This window comes from Gobio gobio (assembly GCF_949357685.1).
Source record: "Gobio gobio genome assembly, chromosome: 24".
Taxonomy (NCBI): domain Eukaryota; kingdom Metazoa; phylum Chordata; class Actinopteri; order Cypriniformes; family Gobionidae; genus Gobio; species Gobio gobio.
In genome coordinates, this window is record NC_137120.1 from 15,276,343 (window position 1) to 15,298,829 (window position 22,487).

A 22,487-nucleotide genomic window follows, 5' to 3' on the forward strand; every position below is an offset into this window, starting at 1 on the left:
CCCAAACACTGTGTTGTAACCTCTGACCCAGAATCTGGGTAAAACAAAACTACCCGAACACTGTGTTGTAACGTCTGACCCAGAATCTGGGTAACACAAAAACTACCCTAACACTGGTTTAAAACGTCTGACACAGGATCTGGGTAACACAAAAACTACCCTAACACTGGGTTGTTACGTCTGACCCTGGATCTGGGTAACACAAAACTTACCCTAACACTGTGTTGTAACGTCTGACCCAGGATCTGGGTAACACAAAAACTACCATAACACTGGGTTGTTACGTCGGACCCAGGATCTGGGTAACACAAAACTACCCTAACACTGGGTTGTTACGTCTGAACCAGGTTCTGGGTAACAAAAAATCTACCCTAACACTGGGTTGTTACGTCTCACCCAAAATCTTGGAAAACACAAAAACTACCCTAACACTGGGTTGTTACGTCTGACCCAGGATCTGGGTAACACAAAAACTACCCTAACACTGGGTTGTAAAGTCTGACCCAGGATCTGGGTAACACAAAAACTACCCTAACACTGGGTTGTTATGTCTGACCCAGGATCTGGGTAACACAAAAACTACCCTAACACTGGGTTGTTACGTCTCACCCAGAATCTTGGAAAACACAAAAACTACCCTAACACTGGGTTGTTACGTCTGACCCAGGATCTGGGTAACACAAAAACTACCCTAACACTGGGTTGTAACGTCTGACCCAGGATCTGGGTAACACAAAAACTACCCTAACACTGGGTTGTTATGTCTGACCCAGGATCTGGGTAACACAAAAATCTACCCTAACACTGGGTTGTTACGTCTGACCTAGGATCTGGGTAACACAAAAAACAACCTTTATACTGGGTTTTCTAATGTCTGACCCAGGATCTGGGTAAGACAAAAACTACCCAAACACTGTGTTGTAACGTCTGACCCAGAATCTGGGTAACACAAAACTACCCAAACACTGTGTTGTAACGTCTGACCCAGAATCTGGGTAACACAAAACTACCCAAACACTGTGTTGTAACGTCTGACCCAGAATCTGGGTAACACAAAACTACCCAAACACTGTGTGTAACGTCTGACCCAGAATCTGGGTAACACAAAAACTACCCTAACACTGGGTTGTTACGTCTGACCCAGGATCTGGGTAACACAAAAACTACCCTAACACTGGGTTGTTACGTCTGACCCAGGATCTGGGTAACACAAAAACTACCCTAACACTGTGTTGTAACGTCTGACCCAGAATCTGGGTAACACAAAACTACCCTAATACTGTGTTGTAACGTCTGACCCAGAATCTGGGTAACACAAAAACTACCCTAACACTGGTTTGTAACGTCTGACCCAGGATCTGGGTAACACAAAAACTACCCTAACACTGGGTTGTTACGTCTGACCCAGGATCTGGGTAACACAAAAATTACCCTAACACTGGTTTGTAACGTCTGATCCAGGATCTGGGTAACACAAAAACTACCCTAACACTGGGTTGTTACGTCTGACCCAGGATCTGGGAAAACACAAAAACTACCCTAACACTGGGTTGTTACGTCTGACCCAGGATCTGGGTAACACAAAAATTACCCTAACACTGGGTTGTAACATCTGACCCAGGATCTGGGTAACACAAAAACTACCCTAACACTGGGTTGTTACGTCTGACCCAGGATCTGGGTAACACAAAAACTACCCTAACACTGGGTTGTTACGTCGAACCCAGGATCTGGGTAACACAAAAACTACCCTAACACTGGGTTGTAACGTCTGACCCAGGATCTGGGTAACACAAAAACTACCCTAACACTGGGTTGTAAAGTCTGACCCAGGATCTGGGTAACACAAAAACTACCCTAACACTGGGTTGTTATGTCTGACCCAGGATCTGGGTAACACAAAAACTACCCTAACACTGGGTTGTTACGTCGGACCCAGAATCTTGGAAAACACAAAAACTACCCTAACACTGGGTTGTTACGTCTGACCCAGGATCTGGGTAACACAAAAACTACCCTAACACTGGGTTGTAAAGTCTGACCCAGGATCTGGGTAACACAAAAACTACCCTAACACTGGGTTGTTATGTCTGACCCAGGATCTGGGTAACACAAAAACTACCCTAACACTGGGTTGTTACGTCGGACCCAGAATCTTGGAAAACACAAAAACTACCCTAACACTGGGTTGTTACGTCTGACCCAGGATCTGGGTAACACAAAAACTACCCTAACACTGGGTTGTAACGTCTGACCCAGGATCTGGGTAACACAAAAACTACCCTAACACTGGGTTGTTATGTCTGACCCAGGATCTGGGTAACACAAAAATCTACCCTAACACTGGGTTGTTACGTCTGACCTAGGATCTGGGTAACACAAAAAACAACCTTTATACTGGGTTTTCTAATGTCTGACCCAGGATCTGGGTAAGACAAAAACTACCCAAACACTGTGTTTTAACGTCTGACCCAGAATCTGGGTAACACAAAACTACCCAAACACTGTGTTGTAACGTCTGACCCAGAATCTGGGTAACACAAAACTACCCAAACACTGTGTTGTAACGTCTGACCCAGAATCTGGGTAACACAAAACTACCCAAACACTGTGTGTAACGTCTGACCCAGAATCTGGGTAACACAAAAACTACCCTAACACTGGGTTGTTACGTCTGACCCAGGATCTGGGTAACACAAAAACTACCCTAACACTGGGTTGTTACGTCTGACCCAGGATCTGGGTAACACAAAAACTACCCTAACACTGTGTTGTAACGTCTGACCCAGAATCTGGGTAACACAAAACTACCCTAATACTGTGTTGTAACGTCTGACCCAGAATCTGGGTAACACAAAAACTACCCTAACACTGGTTTGTAACGTCTGACCCAGGATCTGGGTAACACAAAAACTACCCTAACACTGGGTTGTTACGTCTGACCCAGGATCTGGGTAACACAAAAATTACCCTAACACTGGTTTGTAACGTCTGATCCAGGATCTGGGTAACACAAAAACTACCCTAACACTGGGTTGTAACGTCTGACCCAGGATCTGGGTAACACAAAAACTACCCTAACACTGGGTTGTTATGTCTGACCCAGGATCTGGGTAACACAAAAATCTACCCTAACACTGGGTTGTTACGTCTGACCTAGGATCTGGGTAACAGAAAAACAACCTTTATACTGGGTTTTCTAATGTCTGACCCAGGATCTGGGTAAGACAAAAACTACCCAAACACTGTGTTGTAACGTCTGACCCAGAATCTGGGTAACACAAAACTACCCAAACACTGTGTTGTAACGTCTGACCCAGAATCTGGGTAACACAAAACTACCCAAACACTGTGTGTAACGTCTGACCCAGAATCTGGGTAACACAAAAACTACCCTAACACTGGGTTGTTACGTCTGACCCAGGATCTGGGTAACACAAAAACTACCCTAACACTGGTTTGTAACGTCTGACCCAGGATCTGGGTAACACAAAAACTACCCTAACACTGGGTTGTTACGTCTGACCCAGGATCTGGGTAACACAAAAATTACCCTAACACTGGTTTGTAACGTCTGATCCAGGATCTGGGTAACACAAAAACTACCCTAACACTGGGTTGTTACGTCTGACCCAGGATCTGGGAAAACACAAAAACTACCCTAACACTGGGTTGTTACGTCTGACCCAGGATCTGGGTAACACAAAAACTACCCTAACACTGGGTTGTAACATCTGACCCAGGATCTGGGTAACACAAAAACTACCCTAACACTGGGTTGTTACGTCTGACCCAGGATCTGGGTAACACAAAAACTACCCTAACACTGGGTTGTTACGTCGAACCCAGGATCTGGGTAACACAAAAACTACCCTAACACTGGGTTGTAAAGTCTGACCCAGAATCTGGGTAACAAAAAATCTACCCAAACACTGGGTTGTTACGTCTGACCCAGGATCTGGGTAACACAAAAACTACCCTAACACTGGGTTGTTACGTCTGAACCAGGATCTGGGTAACAAAAAATCTACCCAAACACTGGGTTGTTACGTCTGACCCAGGATCTGGGTAACACAAAAACTACCCTAACACTGGGTTGTTTTGTCTGACTCAGAATCTAGGTAACACAAAAACTACTCAAACACTGGGTTATGTCTGACCCAAGATCTGGGTAACAAAAAAAACTACCCAAACACTGTGTTGTAACGTCTGACCCAGAATCTGGGTAACACAAAACTACCCAAACACTGTGTTGTAACGTCTGACCCAGAATCTGGGTAACACAAAACTACCCAAACACTGTGTTGTAACGTCTGACCCAGAATCTGGGTAACACAAAACTACCCAAACACTGCGTTGTAACGTCTGACCCAGAATCTGGGTAACACAAAAACTACCCTAACACTGGGTTGTTACGTCTGACCCAGGATATGGGTAACACAAAAACTACCCTAACACTGGGTTGTTACGTCTGACCCAGAATCTGGGTAACACAAAACTACCCAAACACTGTTGTAACGTCTGACCCAGAATCTGGGTAACACAAAAACTACCCTAACACTGGGTTGTTACGTCTGACCCAGGATCTGGGTTACACAAAAACAACCTTTATACTGGGTTGTAATGTCTGACCCAGGATCTGGTTAACACAAAAACTACCCTAACACTGGGTTGTTACGTCTGACCCAGGATCTGGGTAACACAAAAACTACCCTAACACTGGGTTGTAATGTCTGACCCAGGATCTGGGTAACACAAAACTACCCAAACACTGTGTGTAACGTCTGACCCAGTATCTGGGTAACACAAAAACTACCCTAACTGGGTTGTTACGTCTGACCCAGGATCTGGGTAACACAAAAACTACCCTAACACTGGGTTGTTGTGTCTGAGCCAGGATCTGGGTAACACAAAAACTACCCTAACACTGGGTTGTAATGTCTGACCCCGAATCTGGGTAACACAAAACTACCCAAACACTGTGTTGTAACGTCTGACCCAGAATCTGGGTAACACAAAACTACCCAAACACTGTGTGTAACGTCTGACCCAGAATCTGGGTAACACAAAAATTACCCTAACACTGGGTTGTTACGTCTGACCCAGGATCTGGGTAACACAAAAACTACCCTAACACTGGTTTGTAACGTCTGACCCAGGATCTGGGTAACACAAAAACTACCCTAACACTGGGTTGTTACGTCTGACCCAGGATCTGGGTAACACAAAAATTACCCTAACACTGGTTTGTAACGTCTGATCCAGGATCTGGGTAACACAAAAACTACCCTAACACTGGGTTGTTACGTCTGACCCAGGATCTGGGAAAACACAAAAACTACCCTAACACTGGGTTGTTACGTCTGACCCAGGATCTGGGTAACACAAAAACTACCCTAACACTGGGTTGTAACATCTGACCCAGGATCTGGGTAACACAAAAACTACCCTAACACTGGGTTGTTACGTCTGACCCTGGATCTGGGTAACACAAAAACTACCCTAACACTGGGTTGTTACGTCGAACCCAGGATCTGGGTAACACAAAAACTACCCTAACACTGGGTTGTAACGTCTGACCCAGAATCTGGGTAACACAAAAACTACCCTAACACTGGGTTGTTACGTCTGACCCTGGATCTGGGTAACACAAAAACTACCCTAACACTGGGTTGTTACGTCGAACCCAGGATCTGGGTAACACAAAAACTACCCTAACACTGGGTTGTTACGTCTGACCCAGGATCTGGGTAACACAAAAATTACCCTAACACTGGGTTGTAACATCTGACCCAGGATCTGGGTAACATAAAAACTACCCTAACACTGGGTTGTTACGTCTGACCCTGGATCTGGGTAACACAAAAACTACCCTAACACTGGGTTGTTACGTCTGACCCAGGATCTGGGTAACACAAAAACTACCCTAACACTGGGTTGTAACATCTGACCCAGGATCTGGGTAACACAAAAACTACCCTAACACTGGGTTGTTACGTCTGACCCAGGATCTGGGTAACACAAAAACTACCCTAACACTGGTTTGTAACGTCTGACCCAGGATCTGGGTAACACAAAAACTACCCTAACACTGGGTTGTTACGTCTGACCCAGGATCTGGGTAACACAAAAATTACCCTAACACTGGTTTGTAACGTCTGATCCAGGATCTGGGTAACACAAAAACTACCCTAACACTGGGTTGTTACGTCTGACCCAGGATCTGGGAAAACACAAAAACTACCCTAACACTGGGTTGTTACGTCTGACCCAGGATCTGGGTAACACAAAAACTACCCTAACACTGGGTTGTAACATCTGACCCAGGATCTGGGTAACACAAAAACTACCCTAACACTGGGTTGTTACGTCTGACCCAGGATCTGGGTAACACAAAAACTACCCTAACACTGGGTTGTTACGTCGAACCCAGGATCTGGGTAACACAAAAACTACCCTAACACTGGGTTGTAAAGTCTGACCCAGAATCTGGGTAACAAAAAATCTACCCAAACACTGGGTTGTTACGTCTGACCCAGGATCTGGGTAACACAAAAACTACCCTAACACTGGGTTGTTACGTCTGAACCAGGATCTGGGTAACAAAAAATCTACCCAAACACTGGGTTGTTACGTCTGACCCAGGATCTGGGTAACACAAAAACTACCCTAACACTGGGTTGTTTTGTCTGACTCAGAATCTAGGTAACACAAAAACTACTCAAACACTGGGTTATGTCTGACCCAAGATCTGGGTAACAAAAAAAACTACCCAAACACTGTGTTGTAACGTCTGACCCAGAATCTGGGTAACACAAAACTACCCAAACACTGTGTTGTAACGTCTGACCCAGAATCTGGGTAACACAAAACTACCCAAACACTGTGTTGTAACGTCTGACCCAGAATCTGGGTAACACAAAACTACCCAAACACTGCGTTGTAACGTCTGACCCAGAATCTGGGTAACACAAAAACTACCCTAACACTGGGTTGTTACGTCTGACCCAGGATATGGGTAACACAAAAACTACCCTAACACTGGGTTGTTACGTCTGACCCAGAATCTGGGTAACACAAAAACTACCCTAACACTGGGTTGTTACGTCTGACCCAGGATCTGGGTTACACAAAAACAACCTTTATACTGGGTTGTAATGTCTGACCCAGGATCTGGTTAACACAAAAACTACCCTAACACTGGGTTGTTACGTCTGACCCAGGATCTGGGTAACACAAAAACTACCCTAACACTGGGTTGTAATGTCTGACCCAGGATCTGGGTAACACAAAACTACCCAAACACTGTGTGTAACGTCTGACCCAGTATCTGGGTAACACAAAAACTACCCTAACTGGGTTGTTACGTCTGACCCAGGATCTGGGTAACACAAAAACTACCCTAACACTGGGTTGTTGTGTCTGAGCCAGGATCTGGGTAACACAAAAACTACCCTAACACTGGGTTGTAATGTCTGACCCCGAATCTGGGTAACACAAAACTACCCAAACACTGTGTTGTAACGTCTGACCCAGAATCTGGGTAACACAAAACTACCCAAACACTGTGTGTAACGTCTGACCCAGAATCTGGGTAACACAAAAATTACCCTAACACTGGGTTGTTACGTCTGACCCAGGATCTGGGTAACACAAAAACTACCCTAACACTGGTTTGTAACGTCTGACCCAGGATCTGGGTAACACAAAAACTACCCTAACACTGGGTTGTTACGTCTGACCCAGGATCTGGGTAACACAAAAATTACCCTAACACTGGTTTGTAACGTCTGATCCAGGATCTGGGTAACACAAAAACTACCCTAACACTGGGTTGTTACGTCTGACCCAGGATCTGGGAAAACACAAAAACTACCCTAACACTGGGTTGTTACGTCTGACCCAGGATCTGGGTAACACAAAAACTACCCTAACACTGGGTTGTAACATCTGACCCAGGATCTGGGTAACACAAAAACTACCCTAACACTGGGTTGTTACGTCTGACCCTGGATCTGGGTAACACAAAAACTACCCTAACACTGGGTTGTTACGTCGAACCCAGGATCTGGGTAACACAAAAACTACCCTAACACTGGGTTGTAACGTCTGACCCAGAATCTGGGTAACAAAAAATCTACCCAAACACTGGGTTGTTACGTCTGACCCAGGATCTGGGTAACACAAAAACAACCCTAACACTGGGTTGTTACGTCTGAACCAGGATCTGGGTAACAAAAAATCTACCCAAACACTGGGTTGTTACGTCTGACCCAGGATCTGGGTAACACAAAAACTACCCTAACACTGGGTTGTTTTGTCTGACTCAGAATCTAGGTAACACAAAAACTACTCAAACACTGGGTTATGTCTGACCCAAGATCTGGGTAACAAAAAAAACTACCCAAACACTGTGTTGTAACGTCTGACCCAGAATCTGGGTAACACAAAAACTACCCTAACACTGGGTTGTTACGTCTGACCCAGGATCTGGGTTACACAAAAACAACCTTTATACTGGGTTGTAATGTCTGACCCAGGATCTGGTTAACACAAAAACTACCCTAACACTGGGTTGTTACGTCTGACCCAGGATCTGGGTAACACAAAAACTACCCTAACACTGGGTTGTAATGTCTGACCCAGGATCTGGGTAACACAAAACTACCCAAACACTGTGTGTAACGTCTGACCCAGTATCTGGGTAACACAAAAACTACCCTAACTGGGTTGTTACGTCTGACCCAGGATCTGGGTAACACAAAAACTACCCTAACACTGGGTTGTTGTGTCTGAGCCAGGATCTGGGTAACACAAAAACTACCCTAACACTGGGTTGTAATGTCTGACCCCGAATCTGGGTAACACAAAACTACCCAAACACTGTGTTGTAACGTCTGACCCAGAATCTGGGTAACACAAAACTACCCAAACACTGTGTGTAACGTCTGACCCAGAATCTGGGTAACACAAAAATTACCCTAACACTGGGTTGTTACGTCTGACCCAGGATCTGGGTAACACAAAAACTACCCTAACACTGGTTTGTAACGTCTGACCCAGGATCTGGGTAACACAAAAACTACCCTAACACTGGGTTGTTACGTCTGACCCAGGATCTGGGTAACACAAAAATTACCCTAACACTGGTTTGTAACGTCTGATCCAGGATCTGGGTAACACAAAAACTACCCTAACACTGGGTTGTTACGTCTGACCCAGGATCTGGGAAAACACAAAAACTACCCTAACACTGGGTTGTTACGTCTGACCCAGGATCTGGGTAACACAAAAACTACCCTAACACTGGGTTGTAACATCTGACCCAGGATCTGGGTAACACAAAAACTACCCTAACACTGGGTTGTTACGTCTGACCCTGGATCTGGGTAACACAAAAACTACCCTAACACTGGGTTGTTACGTCGAACCCAGGATCTGGGTAACACAAAAACTACCCTAACACTGGGTTGTAACGTCTGACCCAGAATCTGGGTAACAAAAAATCTACCCAAACACTGGGTTGTTACGTCTGACCCAGGATCTGGGTAACACAAAAACTACCCTAACACTGGGTTGTTACGTCTGAACCAGGATCTGGGTAACAAAAAATCTACCCAAACACTGGGTTGTTACGTCTGACCCAGGATCTGGGTAACACAAAAACTACCCTAACACTGGGTTGTTTTGTCTGACTCAGAATCTAGGTAACACAAAAACTACTCAAACACTGGGTTATGTCTGACCCAAGATCTGGGTAACAAAAAAAACTACCCAAACACTGTGTTGTAACGTCTGACCCAGAATCTGGGTAACACAAAACTACCCAAACACTGTGTTGTAACGTCTGACCCAGAATCTGGGTAACACAAAACTACCCAAACACTGTGTTGTAACGTCTGACCCAGAATCTGGGTAACACAAAAACTACCCTAACACTGGGTTGTTACGTCTGACCCAGGATATGGGTAACACAAAAACTACCCTAACACTGGGTTGTTACGTCTGACCCAGAATCTGGGTAACACAAAACTACCCAAACACTGTTGTAACGTCTGACCCAGAATCTGGGTAACACAAAAACTACCCTAACACTGGGTTGTTACGTCTGACCCAGGATCTGGGTTACACAAAAACAACCTTTATACTGGGTTGTAATGTCTGACCCAGGAACTGGTTAACACAAAAACTACCCTAACACTGGGTTGTTACGTCTGACCCAGGATCTGGGTAACACAAAAACTACCCTAACACTGGGTTGTAATGTCTGACCCAGGATCTGGGTAACACAAAACTACCCAAACACTGTGTGTAACGTCTGACCCAGTATCTGGGTAACACAAAAACTACCCTAACTGGGTTGTTACGTCTGACCCAGGATCTGGGTAACACAAAAACTACCCTAACACTGGGTTGTTACGTCTGAGCCAGGATCTGGGTAACACAAAAACTACCCTAACACTGGGTTGTAATGTCTGACCCCGAATCTGGGTAATACAAAACTACCCAAACACTGTGTTGTAACGTCTGAACCAGAATCTGGGTAACACAAAACTACCCTAATACTGTGTTGTAACGTCTGACCCAGAATCTGGGTAACACAAAAACTACCCTAACACTGGTTTGTAACGTCTGACCCAGGATCTGGGTAACACAAAAACTACCCTAACACTGGGTTGTTACGTCTGACCCAGGATCTGGGTAACACAAAAATTACCCTAACACTGGTTTGTAACGTCTGATCCAGGATCTGGGTAACACAAAAACTACCCTAACACTGGGTTGTTACGTCTGACCCAGGATCTGGGAAAACACAAAAACTACCCTAACACTGGGTTGTTACGTCTGACCCAGGATCTGGGTAACACAAAAACTACCCTAACACTGGGTTGTAACATCTGACCCAGGATCTGGGTAACACAAAAACTACCCTAACACTGGGTTGTTACGTCTGACCCAGGATCTGGGTAACACAAAAACTACCCTAACACTGGGTTGTTACGTCGAACCCAGGATCTGGGTAACACAAAAACTACCCTAACACTGGGTTGTAACGTCTGACCCAGAATCTGGGTAACAAAAAATCTACCCAAACACTGGGTTGTTACGTCTGACCCAGGATCTGGGTAACACAAAAACTACCCTAACACTGGGTTGTTACGTCTGAACCAGGATCTGGGTAACAAAAAATCTACCCAAACACTGGGTTGTTACGTCTGACCCAGGATCTGGGTAACACAAAAACTACCCTAACACTGGGTTGTTTTGTCTGACTCAGAATCTAGGTAACACAAAAACTACTCAAACACTGGGTTATGTCTGACCCAAGATCTGGGTAACAAAAAAAACTACCCAAACACTGTGTTGTAACGTCTGACCCAGAATCTGGGTAACACAAAACTACCCAAACACTGTGTTGTAACGTCTGACCCAGAATCTGGGTAACACAAAACTACCCAAACACTGTGTTGTAACGTCTGACCCAGAATCTGGGTAACACAAAACTACCCAAACACTGTGTTGTAACGTCTGACCCAGAATCTGGGTAACACAAAAACTACCCTAACACTGGGTTGTTACGTCTGACCCAGGATATGGGTAACACAAAAACTACCCTAACACTGGGTTGTTACGTCTGACCCAGAATCTGGGTAACACAAAACTACCCAAACACTGTTGTAACGTCTGACCCAGAATCTGGGTAACACAAAAACTACCCTAACACTGGGTTGTTACGTCTGACCCAGGATCTGGGTTACACAAAAACAACCTTTATACTGGGTTGTAATGTCTGACCCAGGATCTGGTTAACACAAAAACTACCCTAACACTGGGTTGTTACGTCTGACCCAGGATCTGGGTAACACAAAAACTACCCTAACACTGGGTTGTAATGTCTGACCCAGGATCTGGGTAACACAAAACTACCCAAACACTGTGTGTAACGTCTGACCCAGTATCTGGGTAACACAAAAACTACCCTAACTGGGTTGTTACGTCTGACCCAGGATCTGGGTAACACAAAAACTACCCTAACACTGGGTTGTTACGTCTGAGCCAGGATCTGGGTAACACAAAAACTACCCTAACACTGGGTTGTTACGTCTGACCGTGGATCTGGGTAACACAAAAACTACCCTAACACTGGGTTGTAATGTCTGACCCAGAATCTGGGTAACACAAAACTACCCAAACACTGTGTTGTAAAGTCTGACCCAGAATCTGGGTAACACAAAACTGCCCGAACACTGTGTTGTAACGTCTGACCCAGAATCTGGGTAACACAAAAACTACCCTAACACTGGTTTGTAACGTCTGACACAGGATCTGGGTAACACAAAAACTACCCAAACACTGGGTTGTTACGTCTGACCCAGGATCTGGGTAACACAAAAATTACCCTAACACTGGTTTTTAACGTCTGACCCAGGATCTGGGTAACACAAAAACTACCCTAACACTGGGTTGTTACGTCTGAGCCAGGATCTGGGTAACACAAAAACTACCCTAACAATGGGTTGTTAAGTCTGACCCAGGATCTGGGTAACACAAAAACTACCCTAACACTGGGTTGTAATGTCTGACCCAGATTCTGGTTAACACAAAACTACCCAAACACTGTGTTGTAACCTCTGACCCAGAATCTGGGTAAAACAAAACTACCCGAACACTGTGTTGTAACGTCTGACCCAGAATCTGGGTAACACAAAAACTACCCTAACACTGGTTTGTAACGTCTGACACAGGATCTGGGTAACACAAAAACTACCCTAACACTGGGTTGTTACGTCTGACCCAGGATCTGGGTAACACAAAACTTACCCTAACACTGTGTTGTAACGTCTGACCCAGGATCTGGGTAACTCAAAAACTACCCTAACACTGGGTTGTTACGTCTCACCCAAAATCTTGGAAAACACAAAAACTACCCTAACACTGGGTTGTTACGTCTGACCCAAGATCTGGGTAACACAAAAACTACCCTAACACTGGGTTGTAAAGTCTGACCCAGGATCTGGGTAACACAAAAACTACCCTAACACTGGGTTGTTATGTCTGACCCAGGATCTGGGTAACACAAAAACTACCCTAACACTGGGTTGTTACGTCGGACCCAGGATCTGGGTAACACAAAACTACCCTAACACTGGGTTGTTACGTCTGAACCAGGTTCTGGGTAACAAAAAATCTACCCAAACACTGGGTTGTTACGTCTGACCCAGGATCTGGGTAACACAAAAACTACCCTAACACTGGGTTGTAACATCTGACCTAGGACCTGGGTAACATAAAAACTACCCTAACACTGGTTTGTAACGTCTGACACAGGATCTGGGTAACACAAAAACTACCCTAACACTGGGTTGTTACGTCTGACCCAGGATCTGGGTAACACAAAAATTACCCTAACACTGTGCTGTAACGTCTGACCCAGGAACTGGGAAACACAAAAACTACCCTAACACTGGGTTGTTACGTCTCACCCAGAATCTTGGAAAACACAAAAACTACCCTAACACTGGGTTGTTACGTCTGACCCAGGATCTGGGTAACACAAAAACTACCCTAACACTGGGTTGTAACGTCTGACCCAGGATCTGGGTAACACAAAAACTACCCTAACACTGGGTTGTTATGTCTGACCCAGGATCTGGGTAACACAAAAATCTACCCTAACACTGGGTTGTTACGTCTGACCTAGGAATCTGGGTAACACAAAAACAACCTTTACACTGGGTTTTCTAATGTCTGACCCAGGATCTGGGTAAGACAAAAACTACCCAAACACTGTGTTGTAACGTCTGACCCAGAATCTGGGTAACACAAAACTACCCAAACACTGTGTTGTAACGTCTGACCCAGAATCTGGGTAACACAAAACTACCCAAACACTGTGTTGTTACGTCTGAACCAGGATCTGGGTAACACAAAAACTACCCTAACACTGGGTTGTAACGTCTGACCCCGAATCTGGGTAACAAAAAATCTACCCAAACACTGGGTTGTTATGTCTGACCCAGGATCTGGGTAGGGATGGGCATTTTTGTCAATTTCTCATTTCGATCATCGATAGGTCTCAAAAACGAGTACTTGAGTAATTGGGGGCGGGGCATGTGCAGGGGGCGGGGCATGTCCGTCATTGAGATAATGAAAATACTGTTATGAAAATGGTTGTTGACAAATACAAACGTGACATGAAAACGGGTATATGAAAACATGAACATATAAAACAAAAAATAACTGCTAGATTATGATGCATAAATGTCTTTGAAAAAGAAACATCTTTATAAAATGACCGTCTCAAATTTGCAACACAAAAACTACCCAAACACTGGGTTGTAATGTCTGACCCAGAATCTGGGTAACACAAAACTACCCAAACACTGTGTTGTAACGTCTGATCCAGTAGCTGGAAAACCTAAAACTACCCAAAATATGTAAAATATAGTTCACAAAATCAATCTATTTTTAAAACCGCTTTGAATTTACATTTGACTGAAAAATGTATAGTTACTGAGAGTCTTAGTCTTTAATAATAAATATTTAAAAATCCTGCAACGTTCATGTTTACCCACAAGGAGTCTTACATAACCTTCATTGTGCAACACATGTTTACAGTGAAGGCCGTACACTTCAGAAGACGTGCATAGCTAATGCCTTAATTCCATAAATCATTGCTCCACGCTCTTTTCCAAGTATCCTCAGGGAATTCCTCCTCACATGTCAGTTCAATGAACCTTTTCAAACATGTAGGACTTTTATACTGATGATAGTGTTTTCCATGCATCTCAATATGAACCTCGAAGTTTACAGGAAATGAGCAAGGAAACCCCTATAGAACTCTTGCTATTTTTATAGATTTGTCGAACTAACCTGCAGCAAAAGTATCATCAAAAGGGATTTGAGACTTGACTTTGAAAGTAGATGTACAGGATGTCCACTTCCCTTCACAACCACAGAACTTCGGCCAGAAAACTCACGTAATCTTTCATTCAAAAGCTTAAATCACACCGATAACAACTCCCAGCCAGAATGAACCTGTCAAACCCTTGAAAAAAACGAAACAACTTCCCGTTTGGATTTTAAATTTAGAGAAATTCCCTCCAAGCCTTTTTTATATCTCGGAAAAGCTGTATGAACTGGACGAAACCGCAACTAAAACAAAGAATGTCTGTATGTCTGGCCGTGACAAATAGCACCTGTCTTCAGACGACTGACTCAAAGCCCTCGTGTGGCTAAATGCAAACTGCTTTGAGAACAGCCAGCTAAAATAACAAGCGTGTCCCGTCCGCCACGGGACGGAGGCAAACACAATAAACAGTCATGTGTTGTGTAACTTCTGAGTGACTCTCTGAATTCCCAAGTAACTTTTTGTTGATATTTTGGACTTTTATGAACAGAATTCTCTTTGAGGATTTACTGTTACTAAATCAACTGTTTACTGAAGTAGGAAGGAGTTTTTAGAAAGCTCCATCTGTGTCTTCTCATATAAAACGCTTGGCAAGTGTTTCCTTCGGTGTAGCACACTTTCCACTGCGGAGAGGACGGTCAAACTCGACAGCAAAACAAACACAGCCCCCTCTACTTATTGGAATATCATGCCTAAAATAATGAGCTGAACTAATAAACAAACTCCAGAAAGATGTTTCTGTCTGCACTGCATTCCTCCTCGCCCCCTGCGTGAACTTTTCCAGAAAGGCGAAACAAAGAACAAATTGTGTTTCGTAACCTGATTTTGCTATAAGGAAACAAATGCATCTATACGTACTCATTAAAAATAACATCAGTAATACATTTGCGTTATCAGTCTTTTTGTAGAGGATGGTGTAATTAGTGCAAATGATGTCCTTAGGTCTGCATTGTCTGTTAAAGGTGAAGTATTAAAATAGAATTTATGTTTCCACCATAACTAACAGAAAACATATTTGGTAGTGTCCTGTCTGCCTTTCCAAATTTACATAAAACCACCTAAAAATCCACGTGTGTGGCTCAGAATTTAACCAACTGCATTTAACAAAAATAAATGAAACCTTTGACAGAAAAAAGGTGGAATAAATAAAATATGTAAATAACCTTTATTATATTATATTATATTATATTAAATTATATTATTTTATATTAATTATATTATATTTCTCCTGTGTAAAGTGATTCAAATCCACACTGCAAATATATTATAATATATTATATTATATTATATTATATTATATTATATTATATTATATTATATTATATTATATTATATTATATTATATTATATTATATTATATTATATTATATATTATATTATATTAATTATATTATATTATATTTCTCCTGAGTACAGTAATTAAAATCCACAATACGAATATATTACATATATTATATTATATATTATATTTTATTTCTCCTGTGTACACTGATTAAAATCCACACTGCGAATATATTATATTAATTATATTATATTAAATTATGTTATATTATATTATATTATATTATATTATATTATATTATATTATATTATATTATATTATATTATATTATATTAATTATATTTCTCCTGAGTACAGTAATTAAAATCCACAATACGAATATATTACATATATTATATTATATATTATATTTTATTTCTCCTGTGTACACTGATTAAAATCCACACTGCGAATATATTATATTAATTATATTATATTAAATTATGTTATATTATATTATATTATATTATATTATATTATATTATATTATATATTATATTATATTATATTATATTATATTATATTATATTATATATTTCTCCTGTGTACAGTGATTAAAATCCACACTGCAAATATATTATATTATATTAAATTATATTATATTTATTATATTATATTATATTATATTATATTATATTATATTATATTATATTATATTATATTATATTATTATATTATATTTCTCCTGTGTACACTGATTAAAATCCACACTGCGAATATATTATATGAATTATATTATATTATATTATATTATATTATATTATATTATATTATATTATATTATATTATATTATATTATATATTGTACTTCTCCTGTGTACAGTGATTAAAACCCACACTGCGATTATATTATATTAATTATATTATATTATATTATATTATATTATATTATATTATATTATATTATATTATATTATATATAATATAATATAATATAATATAATATAATATAATATATTATATTATATTATATTATATTATATTATATTATATTATATTATAATTATATTATATTATATTATATTATATTATATTATACTTCTCCTGTGTACAGTGATTAAAACCCACACTGCGATTATATTATATTATATTATATTATATTATATTATATTATATTATATTATATTATATTATAATATAATTATATTATATTATATTATATTATATTATATTATACTTCTCCTGTGTACAGTGATTAAAACCCACACTGCGATTATATTATATTATATTTTATTTCTCCTGTGTACAGTGATTAAAATCCACACTGCGAATATATTATATTTATTATATAATATTATATTAATTATATTATATTTCTCCTGTGTACAGTGATTAAAATCCACACTACGAATATATTATATTATATATATTATATTGTATTATATTAATTATATTATATTATATTGTATTATATTATATTTCTCCTGTGTACAGTGATTAAAATCCACACTGGGAATATATTATATTATATTATATTATATTATATTATATTATATTATATTATATTATATTATATTATATATATTATATTGTATTATAGTTCTCCTGTGTACAGTGATTAAAATCCGCACTGGGAATATATTATATTATATTATATTATATTATATTATATTATATTATATTATATTATATATATTATATTGTATTATAGTTCTCCTGTGTACAGTGATTAAAATCCACACTACGAATATATTATATATATTATATTATATTGTATTACATTATATTTCTCCTGTGTACAGTGATTAAAATCCACACTGGGAATATATTATATTATATTATATTATATTATATTATATTATATTATATTATATATTATATTTGCAGCGCGGATTTTAGTCTCTGTACACAGGTGAACAAGTTAAATTAAACGTATTATTAAAATAATAACAGTCCCTGAAGAAAATGTGTAATAATACGTTTTTGGGATGTGTGAAAAGTATTTATGCCGTCCGATTCCCCAATGACATTTATTTTGATAAGAAGCCAAGAATAATGCGTAGTAATCGGTATTCCTGACTGACTTACGTACGCCGGAGCGCAGTCCACCCATAGTTCAGCGCGTGCTGTACGTAACGTTAGCCATCTTGTGTACAGCAGAGGAAGAGGAGCCGTTAGCTCGAGATTTACTGACAGCACAGACTGACAAACCCTCATTCGGCTCTCGACAGCCAGCACTAACGCCAGAAACGGATGGTAAACATGGGCTGTCATGTGTCAAGATGTATATCACATGTGTTTCGTGGAGGATATGTGCTTTTGAAGACGGGAGAGTGTTGAAAACTGACGGCGCCTGAGAGTCGAGTGAGTCCAGTGACTGGAGAGTTTCATTCGCGAGGGCGGCCTGAGGGGAACTCTCACACCCGGACATGGCCTTCGCTTAGGCCACGGAGAACACGGATACGGGCCTGTGAGGATTAAACACACCTGGAATACAGCTGTCATTGTGTTTGGAGCTTCATTTTAAAGGATTAAAAGTGCTAGAAACGCCGCGATGAGGACGCGCGCGCGCTGACGGATCGTTAGCGTGACGCTAACTGACAATTACATACATATAAATTGCGTTACTACGTTTAAAAACGAAGCTGTGTACTTTAGTGACACTTAAAGCGAACAAAATGTCTAAAATGCCGTCGAAAAAGAAGAGCTGCTTCCAGATCACGAGCGTAACGCAGGCGCAGGTGGCGGCGAACAGCATCGCGGACGACACCGAGAGTTTGGACGACCCGGACGAGTCCAGAACCGAGGACATGTCCTCATCTGAGATGTACGACGTGTCAAAAGCGGGAGATTTCGAGCCGGAGGCGTGTGACGTCAGTTTGTCGGACGAACCTGAACCAGCTGGCGCGAGCGCCCAAGAGACTCCTGGTTCTGTGCACGTAAACCCAAACGCTTGTGCCGCCCCCGTATCTTCCCAGACTTCAGTCAGCAGTCCTGCCACAGTAAGCACTTGCAGCTCCCGTTTCAGGGTCATCAAATTGGATCATGGCACCGGTGAACCCTTTAAAAGAGGTAGGTGGACTTGCACTGAGTTCTATGAGCGAGATACGGATGCTCGGACTGTGGACGCCGTTAAACACGCGGGCACCGCTGACCACAGCGCGGACAGGGATGGACCTGTGGCCGCTCATATATCAACGCTTGCAGATCCACACACTGATAGTGGTTACGTATCTGCACCGTCAAACCCTCCCGTGGAGCTTCAGAAGCAAACCTTTGGCATTTTGCACCAGGGATTAGGGCTTGTAGCCCAGAACCTTTTCGGCGATGCCCATGCGCAACATGTCAAATCTCCCAGCATGCCTTCTACGGCTCAGCCACAGACGTTTTACCCGGCACAGAAAGCTGTTGCTCCATCTAATCAGGCGGACTATAGATTGCAGGCACTGACCCAGGGCCCGTCTCCAGGATTAGTTCCTCAGCCCGTGGACGGCAGAGGGCTTCCCATCGGCCTGCCGGAGCATGTTCTGGGGCTTTTACATCAGTCCAGCCTCAGCGCCGCTGTTGTTTCACAGGCACCAGTGCCGCTCATTCAGCCAGCAGTAACCGTGTCTGTCCCTGGTGTGCAAAACGTGCCTGTTGTAATGCCCAGTGCCTCTAATACCCCCCTGAGCATGCCAAAACAGACTCCGGTGCCTGTTGTACCGCCCCAACAGGGCCAGCCTCAGGGAATCCCCAGCGGTTCAGGAGTCGGACTCTTTAGCCAGGCCAATATGCTGCTCCACAGCTCTGTTCTCATAGGGAAGGATGCCATCCGACCCCTGAACCCCGAGGGCCTGCAGCTTCACACACCTGCTGTCAACAGCCTGTTTGGAATCGCCATTCCCATTGATGGGGATGAGGACAGGTAAAACATTAATCTTCATGATGCTCACCTGGATCTCAATGAAAATCTAACTTCATTTTATGCAGGCGTTACATTATTTACTACAGGATTTCCGCAGGTCTTAAGTCTTAATTTGACCTTCCACAGTTTAAGGTCTTAAACAGGTCTTAAAGGGATCGTTCACCCAAAGATTTAATTTCTGTCATCATTTACTCACCCTCAAGTTGTTCCAAACCTGTATGAGTTTCTTTGTTCTGCTGAACACAAAGAAGATATTTTGAAGAAAGAGCAACCATTGACTACCATAGTAGGGGAGAAAAAAAAAATACTATGGTAGTCAATGGTTGCTCTATCTGCTTTGTTACAAACATTCTTCAAAATATCATCTTTTGTGTTCAGCAGAACAAAGAAACTCATACAGGTTTGGAACAACTTGAGGGTGAGTAAATGATGACAGAAATACAATTTTTGGGTGAACTATCCCTTTAAATTTGAGCACACAGGTAAAAAAGGGTGTCAAAATTGTACCTTTAGGGGTACAACAGCTTGTCCCTAGGGCAGTACCCTTAAAAGGACCCTTTACTACTAAAAGGTGCATATTAGTACCTTTTTATAGTACAAATACGTACCTTATGGTACTACTATGAACCTTTTTTTGTGGTAAAAGAGGTACAAAGATGTCCTTTTAAGGGTACTGCCCCAGGGACAAGTTGTTGTTCCCCTAAATGTAACATTTTGACACCCTTTTTTTCTGTGTGAGAAGAGCATTAATTTCAATATCATGATTTTTGTGATGCGGAAAACGTGTACAGAATCGCAGAATTTGTTCATAAAAATGAAATTTACTGTATAATGCGGAATACCAATAATTGGTATTTCAGCAGAAGAACAAATAAAACTTGAATCCTAACAAATATGGATGGAAAAAAAGACACAAGGTGGTAATTAACAGATTTTTTTAAAAATAACAAAATCTTGTCTTTTAGGGTATACCTAATTCTTTCTAAATGTAGTGTACGAGTCAACTCAGCCATATTTTAAGAGATGGAACTATCATAATTTGTCAAATTTTGCATAAATGAATCAAAAGTAGGTCAGAACACTTAAAGGGACCGTACACCCAAAACTGTAAATCCTGTCATCATTTATTAGCTCTAATGTCGCTCCAAACCTGTAAGACTTTCCTTCATCAGATAAAGCCATCGAGTCTCTTCAGAACATCTGGAATAATCCGCTTGATTTATATGGATCAGTTATATGAACTTTCTGAAGTGTCAGTGGAAGTCGCTTAGACCAGGGGTTTTCAAACTTTATGATGCCAAGGACCCCCAAATATGATGAACCTTTATGAGGGACCCTTTCCTTTCCTTAAATCCATCTATTTTTATGCATGAAAAACAGGGCTCAACATAAAAAAAAATTCCCACTGGCCCCTGGGGACAGTAGATCAGAGTTTTGCTGGCCCCTTCTATATTTTTATTGGCCCTGAAAGAAATATAAGGAAAACTTTTCAACAATTAAATGCAAGTTATTGTTATATATGACAAAGAAAAGCATCAGAAAAATAAATATAAAAATGTATATGAACTATTTAAAAACTGTAGCAAACAAAAAAAATAAAAAATATATATATAAAACAAAAGATAAACAATTAACAAAGATACACACTATACAAGATATTTTTGGCGTCATTTAGCTGTAGTTACGTGACATAGGTGTTTTGAATCACGCTTCGGATCGTTCAACTGGAAACATCTGCGCTTTGGATCGCGCAAAGCTTCAGAACTACAGTTTTGTGTCAGCCATCCCTGACGTGCACATGAAACCGAAAGCATAATTTACTCGTTTCGGAGTGCGCGCGCTGCCTTTAGAATGACACCCAAATTCACTCATGACACAAGTCAAGCACTCGCACTTTGGATCTATCATTTATGAGCAAAGTTACGGTGATTATATTAGCTAGCTAGTTGAGTAACTTAAGTTACCTTCGACATGCTACATCGGTGAGGTACTGAGAGCCAACGTCTTCGCCATTCTTCTTGAGAAGAGCGACGGTTCTCTCGTAGGCAGTAAAGGCCCGGGTATACTTCACTTACTGCGCCTGGACGCGTCACACGCGCAGCCCTGTCCGCGCGTCTTTCAAAGTATACTACACAACGGATGCGCGCGGATGATCGCGTTCGACACATGCGCAGTAAAAAAGTGTCTATGCTCTACCAGACATCGGAGGGCAGCACTGAGTCCTGTCATCAACGGGACATTCGCTGGGCATGATCGGAGAAGAACTGTAGTGCATCCACCATTGCAACATAGTTTGGAAGAAACACTGAAGAATCAAAAATTCTCTCTTTTTTTTCAAGCGTGTTGTTTTTAAACCGGTCTTTGCACACTCTTCTTCGACGGCTGAACACTGTGCTCAATACTGTGCG

General features: G+C 41.4%; 1 protein-coding gene across 2 annotated transcripts in view; it reads left to right on the top strand.

Annotated features, from left to right (window-relative positions):
• Positions 1–18,334: 18,334 nt before the first annotated feature.
• The window catches only part of tsc22d2 (TSC22 domain family 2), a 47,118-nt gene continuing 42,965 nt past the window's right edge, over positions 18,335–22,487 (top strand). For both annotated transcript variants that reach the window (XR_013815871.1, XM_079807957.1), the window contains exon 1: positions 18,335–20,079. Coding sequence is in view for 1 of the 2 variants with exons in the window: in XM_079807957.1 (XP_079664083.1) it covers positions 18,851–20,079 (1,229 nt within the window). In the remaining variant the exon portion in view is untranslated. The remainder of the gene's footprint in view (positions 20,080–22,487) is intronic.